Source organism: Alosa pseudoharengus, unplaced genomic scaffold (genome assembly GCF_046254945.1).
Source record: "Alosa pseudoharengus isolate Yale_2024_CS ecotype anadromous, Long Island Sound unplaced genomic scaffold, YU_APseudo_1.1 YU_APseudo_1.1_scf_17, whole genome shotgun sequence".
NCBI lineage: Eukaryota > Metazoa > Chordata > Actinopteri > Clupeiformes > Clupeidae > Alosa > Alosa pseudoharengus.
Genome location: NW_027468640.1, coordinates 6,271,591 through 6,284,090, shown reverse-complemented (window position 1 = coordinate 6,284,090; position 12,500 = coordinate 6,271,591). Strand labels below are relative to the sequence as shown.

Below are 12,500 nucleotides of genomic sequence, written 5' to 3'. Positions count from 1 at the left end.
GCCAACGGAGAGTTGCTAGACTACCCTGGCTGCAAATGACATTTGCTGCCGCTAAGGTGCGTTTAGATGTCTAGGCTAATGTTTCCCAGCAGTCATGTTGCTGTGACGTTGTTGCCCTGGTATGTGGTCAGTTGGCCTGGTACGTGATCAGTTGGCCTGGTGCGTGGTCAGTTGGCCTGGTGCTCACATGGATGATGTCATGCTGTGTGTGTTCACACTTGCCTTCTGTTCCAGGGTCTGTTCTTCTACGTAAACACACACTGGTTGTTTTGTACACACAAAGGCATGCTCTTAGCTCAAACTAAAAATGCTGTGTTTACTGAGTAGTTATATATTATAGTGTAATGGTACTTTACTCTAATACTGTATTTGTAGGCATGAAAAACTGTTCTCCCCTACTTATTTTCAATTTTCTGTTACGAAAGAGCATTAGCCAATGCCTGCAATACCACTGAGGCACTGAGATTGAGTTTCTTATTGGCTAACTGGCAAGATGACTTGACTGTTTAGAAAATTAAATGTTACTCATGGTCCAAAAAGCTGTGTGTTTCAGAACACTTGACTCAAAACATCTTTCTTTCTTTCTTTCTCTCTCTCTCTCTCTCTCTCTCTCTCTCTTTCTTCTCTTGCTCTCTTTCTTTCTTTCTTTCTTTCTTTCTTTCTCTCTCTCTTTCTTTCTCTCTTTCAGCAGTCCTGGTACCTGGGCGAGCTTAGTTCCATTCCAAGTGTCGAACGGGACTCCGATTCTGCCAACAAATGTCCAGAACTACAGCATAAACCTCACTGGTGAGGCCCTCCTCCAGGCTGAGACGGGCAACTGAGAGGGCCAATCAGGGCCCAGACCCGGGATGATTGACAGGTCCGTGGACAAACCAGCAAGCAGCACTTATACAATCTCCACTGGCCCTTGGCCCCGCCTTCCCCAGGGGCCATTGGTCAAGAACAGATGAGTGGGCGGGGCTGAGCCTTCTCTGTGGTCCCATTGGCCAGCCAGTCTTTGTGTGAGGACGTTCCCCGGATGTGTTTTGAGAATGCTGTGATGTTTCCCCCATCCCCTTACAAAACTTTAGATGCCTTAATGTTTGCATGACACGCTAGTCTCTGTCTTCTCTCTCTCCCTCTCTCTCTCTCTCTCTCTCTCTCTCTCTCTCTCTCTCTCTCTCTCTCTCTCTCTTAGTATCTCTCAATCTGTTTATCGATCAATCTATCTACCAGTCTCTATCTCTCTCTCTTGTTTTGGACTGTGATAGTCTCTAGTGGTTTACAGGGCAGGTGTCGGGGGCTGGCTCTCACATGGACTGTCTGGCTGGTTGGGGGGGAGGGGTCAGATCGTGGGGGAAGACCCAGCGAAGGCGTCCTCCTCCTCCTGCTACGGAAGGTCTGCAGCCCTCCCATTCACTGCAGAGGCATAAGAAACACATCTTTTCTTTGTGAAATTTGAATGTTTCTAGTTTTTTTTATGTTTCTTTTTTGTTGTTTTGTTTTCTCTTTTTTTCTGTAGAAATTTCATATTACTGTGATGCAGACATATTGTTCCAGAACCTGTACTCGTATCTTGTTTGGTCCAGTACTTAACCTTTTTATTTTCAAAACGATTGCTTGTACACTACAGAGTTTTAAACTCTAACTGAAACAGTTAAAAACAAGAAACCTATATTATTAGGTTAAGTTCATGACCCCTTTTTGAACAATTCAGATATCTCCTTTAAAAAGGACTGAAAGCAAACAAAAAAAAGACAAAAAAAGAAAATGAGATCTCAGAAGAGGCAAGTGCAATTTAATTATCATACTGAAGGGAAGCTATCATAGTCTGTCAGCCCTAAGACTCTAAAGGACGGGGGAATACATGTTTGTTTTTTTCTAAAAACATTAAAAGAGAAAAAAAAAACATTTTTAATTTGCATCCTCGATTCTGAAGATGGGGGAACAAAATTGAACGTGAGTGAGTCTCATCCATTTTGGCGGGTGCAGAGATCGGTGTGATCACACAGAAGTGAGAGAGTAAGCCCCACTAGGGCGGATCGCCAATTCCAACACTATTTATTTAGGGTTGAACAACAACAATAAAAGAAATGAAAGAAAACAAAATAAGCAGACAAAAGAGAAGTGTGAAATATGAAAAAAAAACCACACACGTAGTGTATAAAAATGGCTTGTGATGACACACCGGCATCATCCTCGCAATCATGAATCTTTTGGCCGTGGGCTTATGAAGCTACTGTTTACAGAGAGTAAAAACAAGCTAAAAAATATAAAAACGCAGCAGAAAAAATAAACAGTGGAAAGACAAGCAGTAGAACACAGGCTATTAAGCTCATTTAAGAAACGCCTTGTGTGCATATGTGTGTGTGTGTGTGTGTGTGTGTGTGTGTGTGTGCATGCATGTGCGAGCATTTGTTTGCATATGTGTGTGTATGTATCTGTGTGTGTGTGTGTGTGTGTGTGTGTGTGTGTGTTCTGATTACTCCTGCACTTATCCTCCCCTCATTGAAATGGGAGTGAGTTGGCTGCATGCTAGTCCAGTCCATCAGAGCCAGAAAGGGTTGCACTCTCTCTCTCTGTCTCTCACACTAACTAAATAAATAGGTGAATAAGTAAAGCGCGGTGCATGGCAGGTTTCGCTTGCCTCTGCCTCTCCAATCCAGATATATTTATATAACTAATCTTTCCAATAATCTTAATTTGCACGAAAATATATAGTCCACATTACGTGCCTTGCCTTTGAATATAGAGATGACATCCCTGGACAGTGGCAGACTCTGAGGTGAGCCTGGGCCGGGCTCGGGCTGAGTGTGGGCCACATCTGGGCCGGAGGCGCCACAGAGTCTGTTGGTATCTGGGTCACTACACTTGTTTTTTGCTGCATTTATTACCATTTTAGACAAAAAAAGAAAAAAATTAACATTTTTACGATAAGAAATATTTTGTACTCTGGATGAAATTGTTGACATTGTTGATTTTTAACTTCATTTACTATATATCACATTTACAGTGCATATCAAGGCTGTCTATAGTTGCCGTTCTAAAAATGTATAATCAACCAGCATAATTTTCAGTATTTTTGGTGTTTTTTTTTTCTAATAACCCTTCATTTTTGTTTATTTTAAATAGTTCATTTGTTTATTTGTTTTTATTTTTTATCTTCCATTCTTATTATTGGGGAGGGAGGGGGGGCAGTCGGTCAGATTTATTGAAAAAAATTATGCAATACCAAGTTTTGCCTATGTAGGTAGTGCTTATAGCTATGTGGATTATTAGAAGCTAGTGTGGAGATAGACAATAATGTAATACATTTATTTTGTTGACGTTGATGTTGTCACTGTTGTTGTTGTTGTTGTTGATGTTTGTTGTTGCTATTGTTGTTGTTGTTTTCCTTTTTTTCTTCCTTTTTTTTAATTGACCAAAGTGGGAACTGCTTTTTATGCAGTATGTGACATGGTCTGTTTTTAGTATACTGAAAGGAGTAAATGAGAGTGTAATGGTTTTGTTTTGTATTTGTGGTGAGGGGAGGAATTGCTCTTTTTTGTTCGTTTGTTAGTTTGTTTCTACGTTTGCAGTGCGGCTGTTAAGAAAAAGCCAGGGTCAGTAGCTAATATGGCTGCAAAGTCACTGATCTGTCTACTGTGACGACGATGTTTTGAGAATGAAAGAAAAATAAGCAAACTGGCTCCTTCTTCAAACGTTTCCACCTGGGGTGCCAGATCGCGACCTTGACCAGGCTCATGTCCACGGGAGAGAAGGCTTGACTTGAGAGAGACAATCATTACGGAGAGACGTCAGCGTAGAGCCGTGAGCGACACACTCTACACTACTACACTACCTGTAGAACGCACCGGAATAAACAAATAAACAAACAAACAAACAAGGCAACGCAGGATAGGTCACCAAACACATGGCCGCCATCTTTGACACGCTAATCAAATAACTCGTCACGGGTGGTGATGGATATGCAAACGTCCTGGCGAAAGCTAGTCGAGGTAATAAAAATCAGCCTTAGCCACTCAAGGTGGTTCGCTTGTTCATTGGTAACCCACCTCTGCTCGTATCCCCCGGCCTCTGGGTCACCGATGTGTCTTTTCAAAAGGTGAGAACACTATCCTTAACTTATGATATCGTATCTGCATATTGTAAGTACGTATATGCAATTCCCAAGTAGATGCCTTAAAATAAACAACTACGAAGTGACTTGTTTTGAATGCGCTACAATCACCCTTACACACTTTGAAAGTGTGTGAGATTTGTCACAATCAGCTGGAGAGAGGCTATCCTTTCAACGCACCCCCCCCTAAGCCCACCACCACCACCCGCACACCAGACCCCACCACCACCACCCGCACACCAGACCCCACCTCCCTCAACGACGCTCCCCATCGCAGACATCCAAACGACTTTATATTGCAGATGCCAGTCAGAACAAGAGGAAACATGACTTGTGAGAAAGAGCAGTGATTTTAGTGTTGGTCAAGGTTTCTTTTCTAACGTATTCAAGTTTTGAGATAAGCTACGGTCCTCAGAGAGACGGAGAACTGAGCTCCTCCCGTCGTTCAGGAGGACCTCGGTCACTCGAACAAAAGCAGACAGCCAATCGCCTTCCCCTAGCATCCCCCTTCTGGATAAGAATCAAATCGTCCTGAACAAACAAACAGTGACAACGAAGAAAAAAACAAGGCTTAGATGTCCTCACTTCCCAGGTCAGTTGTGAAGCTTCGTTATAATCTTATAATCAGTCACAGAGACAGAAAAGTTTAACATTTATGCACGTAATCCTGTATTCATGACCGATGGACGTGGACTTCTGTAGTGCTGTCCCACAGATGCCTAATAACTAATACTATAAACAATAACAAATAAAAGCAAACAATAGAAATCAACAACTCAAGTCAAGCCTCCCTTCTCCTCCCTCACCCTGATGTTTATTCTGATTTTATTAAACGAAAAAAAAAGAAGCCACCCTGTTATATGTGCACTGTTCTGCGTTTTGTTTTGTTTTTGTTTTTAGTTTCTAATTGTCTTTTTTGGTTGCTTTTGTTTTTTGTTTTTGGAGAGAAGCAAGTGCTTTGCAGCCTTTTGGCCCCTGGAGCTGCCACTGAAGTGCATTGGGGTGTCAGGGTCATTGTGTGTGTGTGTGTGTGTGTGTGTGTGTGTGTGTGTGTGTGTGTGTGTTTGGCAACAAATGGGACTGCCAGAAAGGAATTTGTGCATTCTGCCAACGGTAACAGCAATAGTCCTTTGATTTTATATTGCCACAGTTTGTGTGTGTGTGTGTGTGTGTTTGTGTGTGTGTGTGTGTGTGTGAAGAGAGAGAGGTAGATGATAAAATGGCTCTGACACTATTCGATGATGAGGGTCTCTCTTTTTTAAAAGCCTGCCTTGTAGACAGAAGTTTGTACACTGTAAAATTGTTCAATTGTTTTTCCCCTCTCTTCCTTACTCTGACACCCTCATTTGTAAAGGAAAAAAATCCTTTAGATATTTGACAGGATATGATTGAGCACCCTTTTTCTTTAAAGAAAAAAACAACAACAACACACTTGTGGAAGCCTGGACTTGAGTTAGAACTCTCCAGTATTCCGTAAAAAAACAATTAGTATATTTTTGTTTCATATTCCTGTGCTTAAAATGTTTGGGGAAATCCATTTATGGAACTGTAAATGTTTAAAACAAAATGATGAAGGTCTTTTTGTTGTGTTTAGTGTTGATTAACTTGGAATTTTTGGAAACATTTCATAAATGTTTTGGAGTGTTGTTTTTTTGTTAGTGTGCCCTTAGGGGGAGAGTGTTATGTGATTTAAACGTGGTATTTGACATGGGAAGATAAAAAAAAATGATAATAAATTGATGTTGAGTAGGGTCATATTGCAATGTCTGGAGCGATTGGGGTCACCCTTTGGTCACTTTAGAATGGATGGCACCTGTGAGGAGTCATAGCCCAACCGAGTATAGCAGGGTAATGTCAGAAGTGACATCATGGATCAGTCTACTGTCTCAGCATGCTGATCAGCGTTTGCTTTGTGTTCCATCTAAGCCACCACCATGCAGTGTACAGAGGTCCTTTCCCAAAAGGCATGATTTTTTTTAGCGGTCGTTGTGTTAAATTGATTTTTTATTATTTTCCCTCTTCTTTTTTGGCTTGTCACATGGGTGCTGGCAACGGGGCTTTTCTATTTCACGTTGTTTACAAGGGTCTGCCATGGCTTCAGCTAGCAGTATGAGGCTGGGGCTCAAAAGGGGGACTACAAGTACCATGATGCTCGAGGCAGGCCCACAGGCTGTGTCCTCGGCTTGAGTTAGAATGGAGGTCAGTTTGGAGCTGAGCCTTTGCACTCTGTTTCCTTCCGGGATGTGCTCCCGCATGCAGTGTTATTGTCTGGTAGTGCATGGGTTCCAGTGCCTAGTTAGCTAGAACCCTATGGACGTTCTAGAATGCCCATAGTGCATTGTGTGATGGGTCCGGATGAATGTCACCCCATGTTGCCATGGTAGCCAGCGATCGCCCTCACCACAGCGTACAATGTTACACGGCTGATGAGATCACAATGGTCAATATCCTTACTTCCTTTGTGTTGCAGTTGGCACTCTTTCCTTTTTCCCGCTTTAACTTCTCTTAGAGCTGTTTTTGTTTTTGTTTTCTCCTACGTGGGCTGACTCACTGACCCATGTGAACATAGAGGTGTTTGTTTGTTTGTTTGTTTGTGTTGATTGTTGATAGCATACAGGTTCTGCTTCAGCCCCACTGGTCTGTGATTCATGTTGTCTTCTTAGTTTTAAAGCAGGTGTGTGTGTTGTGTGTGTGTGTGTCTGAAACAGCCATGTTGGTGTAACCCCCCCCCCCCCCCCCCGTATGCAAGGAGGTTCTGAGATGCCCCTGCCATGTTTCAGAACATGGCACAGAATGTGCTAGAACTTTGGGGCCTAGCAAGGGGAACAGGGCAGTAGAACACCACAGTGTGTGTGTGTGTGTGTGTGTGGTGGGAGGGTGGAACCTTTCCACACACACACACACATACACAAGGACATTTTCTCTTTCACAGGCATTGACTATGGCATGAGCTAACATCAGGTTGTTGTAAACACGAACGTAATGTTGAATAAAAACCAGCATATTATAAAATCATTTACCAAAAAAAAAAAACACAACAAAAAGACAAAAAACAAACAAATGTTTTAAAAACAGTGCCTGTTCAAGCTCACGGTCTCAGTGGAGTATTTTTGTTTGTTTGTAAATAGAAAAGGATTTTTTTCTCGTCACTGATTAAAAAAAAGAAAGAAAACGTTGACAACTTCAATCAAAACAGAATGTGTGGGGCTCCCCTTCCCAAACCGGTTCCCCATGTGGTGTCCTGGTTCCCCATGTGGTGTCCTGGTTCCCCATGTGGTGTCCTGGTTCCCCATGTGGTGTCCTGGTTCCCCATGTGGTGTCCTGGTTCCCCATGTAGTGTCCTGGTTCACCATGTGGTGTCCTGGTTCACCATGTGGTGTCCTGGTTCACCATGTGGTGTCCTGGTTCCCCATGTGGTGTCCTGGTTCACCATGTGGTGTCCTGGTTCGTGGTTTGGATTTGTCTCGTTTTGTTATGTGCTCTTTTTGTTTTACTCTTATTCGTTTTTGTTTTGTTTTGTTCCGTTTCGTTAGTTTCTATAGCGATGTTTTCTTTTTTCCTTCCTTTTGCTTCATTCGGTTTTCCACCCCTTAGTCAGTTGGGATGGCGTGCCCCCTGTGTCTTGATATTTCTTTGAGGAGATTAAAAAAACCGGAAAAAAAAAACCGTAAATAACTAGTTGGGCTGTGTGTTTCTTTAGATCGTCAATGCTACATTTTAGTATAACGGTAGATTTCAAAAACGTCAGTTGAAGCAGTCAGATGATGTTCACCTGCTGTGCAGCAGGGTTGATTTGAATTTTTGGGTCTTGTGGCACTTTTACACCCTCTCAGCACCCCCCCGAGAACCATGGCAACGGGTGGGTTAGAACAAAACGATGACAGTAACACAACCACACCTTTCTGTCAGCCCCATAGCTGTGTTTAGTAGCATAGTTAGCTCTTCAAGAAGGTGTGTGTGTGTGTGTGTGCAAGGGGCTCAGGTATGGACTGGAATGTCCACCTTAGAAGTTTTTTTTTTTCTTTTCCAAACCTGTGCTTATTTTGTTTGTCTTTTAATTCGCAGTTTATTCAACAATGCAGACGCTGTACAGTAAAGATATTGATCACCATGTTTGTTTGTTTTTCTTAGATTTCTAGGCTTAACTGTAGGCGCGGCCTTTGAGCTGGTGGGTGCTTTTGGTGTGGGGTAGGGGGTGGGGGGTGGGGGTCGGGATTGTGGGGGGGTGGGGGTGGGCTAAAGCTGCCACAAGATTAGAAAAAAAATCTGTGTAAATAACGCTCAACATTTTTGTGATTGTTACTGTTATATCCAGCCTATACTGCTCGCAGCCGTTTTGAACTGCAGTCCATTACTGGATGTGGATATATTTCCTATGCAAAACTGTTGAAACAATAAAATGAGCTATGCTACAAAATCGGCAGTCGTTTCCCATGGCTTCTCTGTTGTCTTCTCTTGTGTCTTTGTCTTTCACACACAGACACACACACACACACATACACACACACACACAAACATGCACATACACACACACTGCGATTCCATCTGTCATTGTAACACATGACTAGTGCCCTAAAAGATTGTAAATTATCTTTGTGTGAGACAAATTTGCCTGCATACACACACCCAGGCCAAGTGTGTTCCAAGGCATCGTTATCTGACACCCCATCAGAGCAACAGTCACACAGTGTAGATCTGAACACTTCTGCCCTGAGCCAAACTGAACCGCCGGTAACTGTAGCTTTCCCATTACGTCATGCGATAGTCACTATGGGACAGTGAAAGGGTAACAGATAAAAGCACTGAACTTTTCACTGTGTTTTTATACAGGCAGCAGGTAGGCTACTATACGTAGCTGTGCTTTTATACAGGCAGCAGGTAGGCTACTATACATAGCTGTGCTTTTATACAGGCAGCAGGTAGGCTACTATACGTAGCTGTGCTTTTATACAGGCAGCAGGTACAGTAGGCTACTATACGTAGCTGTGCTTTTATACAGGCAGCAGGTAGGCTACTATACGTAGCTGTGCTTTTATACAGGCAACAGGTAGGCTACTATACGTAGCTGCTAGAACAGGTCCTTTAGAGAACAGGTACCACGGTAGGTAGAAGAAATCACAGACAGCAGATACAATGGATTGAACAGGTCGTATAGACAACAGGTACTAGAGCAGCAGCAAGAGCAGAGCATACAGATGGCAGGAACTATAGCAGCTAAAACAAATCACAGACACAAGATACTATAGCAGCTAAAACAAATCACAGACACAAGATACTATAGCAGCTAGAACAAATCACAGACACAAGATACTATAGCAGCTAGAACAAATCACAGACACAAGATACTATAGCAGCTAAAACAAATCACAGACACAAGATACTATAGCAGCTAAAACAAATCACAGACACAAGATACTATAGCAGCTAAAACAAATCACAGACACAAGATACTATAGCAGCTAGAACAAATCACAGACACAAGATACTATAGCAGCTAGAACAAATCACATAGCAGGTACTACAGAAGCTACAGAATGAATCAGATAACAGGCTCTGTGGCAACTCCAGATCATACAGACGCCAGATCATATACTGTAGACACCAGGCACTGTGGCAACTAGAATGGATCCATCAGGCCACATAGTCCCAACTGTCACCTGTGTGAGGTTGGGCTGTGTTGAGTTGTGTTTGAGGGGCAGCCGTGGCCTACTGGTTAGGGCTTCGGGTTGGTAACCGAAGGGTTGCCGGTTTGATCCCCGACCCAGTAGGAAAAATGTGGGTGGGGGAAGTGGTTGAGCACTGCTCTCCCATGCCCACATCCACGGCTGAAGTGCCCTTGAGCAAGGCACCTAACCCCTCACTGCTCCTCGAGCGCCGCTGTAGCAGGCAGCTCACTGCTCCGGGTTAGTGTGTGCTTCACCTCACTGTGTGTTCACTGTGTGCTGTGTGTGTTTCACTAATTTACGGATTGGGATAAATGCAGAGACCAAATTTCCCCCACAGGATCAAAAGAGTATACTATATACTTACTTAAACTTACATACTTAGTTTACAAGGTTCAGCTCTTCCATGTATAGGGCCTCTATGCTGGCCTTAAGATGCCTCCCCCCCATCCTACATGATTATAAGATACTGAAGCCAGAAGTCCATTTCACATATGATGCATCATGTTCATCTCACATATGATTCATCATGTATATCTACAACAAGCAGCACACATACATTCACCAGCTGAGAGACTCAGTATTAATCGGATAAATGGCTCTATTCTAAAAACTGAACTAAATTCATTCACTTGGAAGACATGTTTATCTAAAGCGACTTACAGTAATAGAATAACATTTAAGCATTTTAACATTTAGGCTCCAGGGCTACAATTACAGCAATAGAATAACATTTAAGCATTTGAACATGTACTGTACACACACACACACACACACACACACACACACACCTCAACACAATGACTAATCTCCTCGCTTGTGGCCAACCACAAATCAGTGGCTAACACTCAGTGACAAAAACAACTACAGCTACCCCCACCCCTTTACTCCCTTTCTCCCCACACACCCCTTTACCCCCACTACACACACACACACACACACACACCTATACCCCCACTACACACACACACACACACACCCCTTTACCCCCACTACACACACACACACACACACACACACACACACACACACACCTATACCCCCACTACACACACACACACACACCCCTTTACCCCCACTACACACACACACACACACCCCTTTACCCCCACTAAACACACACACACACACACACACACACACACCCCTATACCCCCACTACACACACACACACACACCCCTATACCCCCACTACACACACACCCCTTTACCCCCACTACACACACACACACACACATTCCTTTCCCCCCACTACACACACACACACACACACACACACACACACACACACACTCCTTTCCCCCCACTACACACACACACACACACACACACACACACACACTCCTTTCCCCCCACTACACACACACACACACACTCCTTTCCCCCCACTACACACACACACACACACACACACAAACACACACACACACACACTCCTTTCCCCCCACTACACACACACACACACACACACACACACTCCTTTCCCCCCACTACACACACACACACACACACACACACTCCTTTCCCCCCACTACACACACACACACACACACACACACACACACACACACACACACACACACACACACTCCTTTCCCCCCACTACACACACACACACACACACACACACACACACACACACACACACACACACACTCGAGTGGCACTGCAGCAGGCAGATAAGCGGCGATATGACGGAGGGCGGAGCCGGAGTCTTGCAGCGATCAGACGCAGCGGACCCACACATTCCCATAATCCTGCTGTCCCTTGTGGAGTTAGGGGGTAAGTGTGTGTGTGTTTGTGTGTGTGTGTCTGTGTGTGTGTGTCTGTGTGTGTGTGTGTGTGTGTGTGTGTGTGTGTGTGTGTGTGTGTGTGTGTGTGTGTGTGTGTGTGTTTGTGTTTGTGTGTCTGTGTGTGTGTGTCTGTGTGTGTCTGTGTGTGTGTGTGTGTCTGTGTGTGTGTTTGTGTCTGTGTGTCTGTGTGTGTGTGTCTGTGTGTGTCTGTGTGTGTGTGTGTGTCTGTGTGTCTGTCTGTGTGTGTGTCTGTGTGTGTGTCTGTGTGTGTGTCTGTGTGTGTGTCTGTGTGTGTGTGTGTGTGTGTGTGTGTGTGGATTACTCTCTGGTCATGGCGGTGACACGTGGTGCTGTACACGCGTGGCTGCGGAGAGTGCTGGACGCACATGAAAGGGGACGTGGTCCTGGGCAGCTCTAATCAATTAAGGGCTGAGCAACACCTGGCCCTAGGCAGACACGGCCTGCGACTGGCCTGGCCATTAAACAAAAACAACATGGGCCCGCGCTGATATAACACACACACACACAGGGCCGCACTGATATAACACACACACACACACACACACACACACACACACTCTCTCTCTCTCTCTCTCACACACACACACACACACACACACACACTCTCTCTCTCACACACACACACACACACACACACACACACACACACACACACACACACACACACACACACACAGGGCCGCACTGATATAAAATTACCCCTCTGCTTAGTGCTTATCATTACGGCATTTATCAAAATTGGCCAGTTAAATAAACATCTGGCTTCAATAGTCCCGGCCTGAAGACTCGAGGTTTGGCTTGCCTCACCTCCGACATATTTTCCAGCGTCTCTCTCTCTCTTTACATCTCCCTCTCTTTTTCTTTCTCTTTCTCTCTCTCTCTTTCTTTCTCTCTGCCCCCCCCCCCCCCCCTCTGATTTATCAA

General features: G+C 44.2%; 1 protein-coding gene across 4 annotated transcripts in view; it reads left to right on the top strand.

Moving 5' to 3' along the window:
* LOC143127176 (nuclear factor 1 B-type-like) overlaps positions 1–8,281 on the top strand; it is a 37,411-nt gene extending 29,130 nt beyond the window's left edge. For 2 of the 4 annotated variants that reach the window (XM_076288493.1, XM_076288491.1), the window contains one exon: positions 692–8,281. In XM_076288493.1, coding sequence (XP_076144608.1) covers positions 692–790 — 99 coding nt within the window. In that variant the 3' untranslated portion in view covers positions 791–8,281. Of the gene's footprint in view, positions 1–688 lie in introns of all 4 variants that reach the window. The other 2 variants (XM_076288492.1, XM_076288490.1) reach the window with 1 other exon arrangement.
* Positions 8,282–12,500: the final 4,219 nt, after the last annotated feature.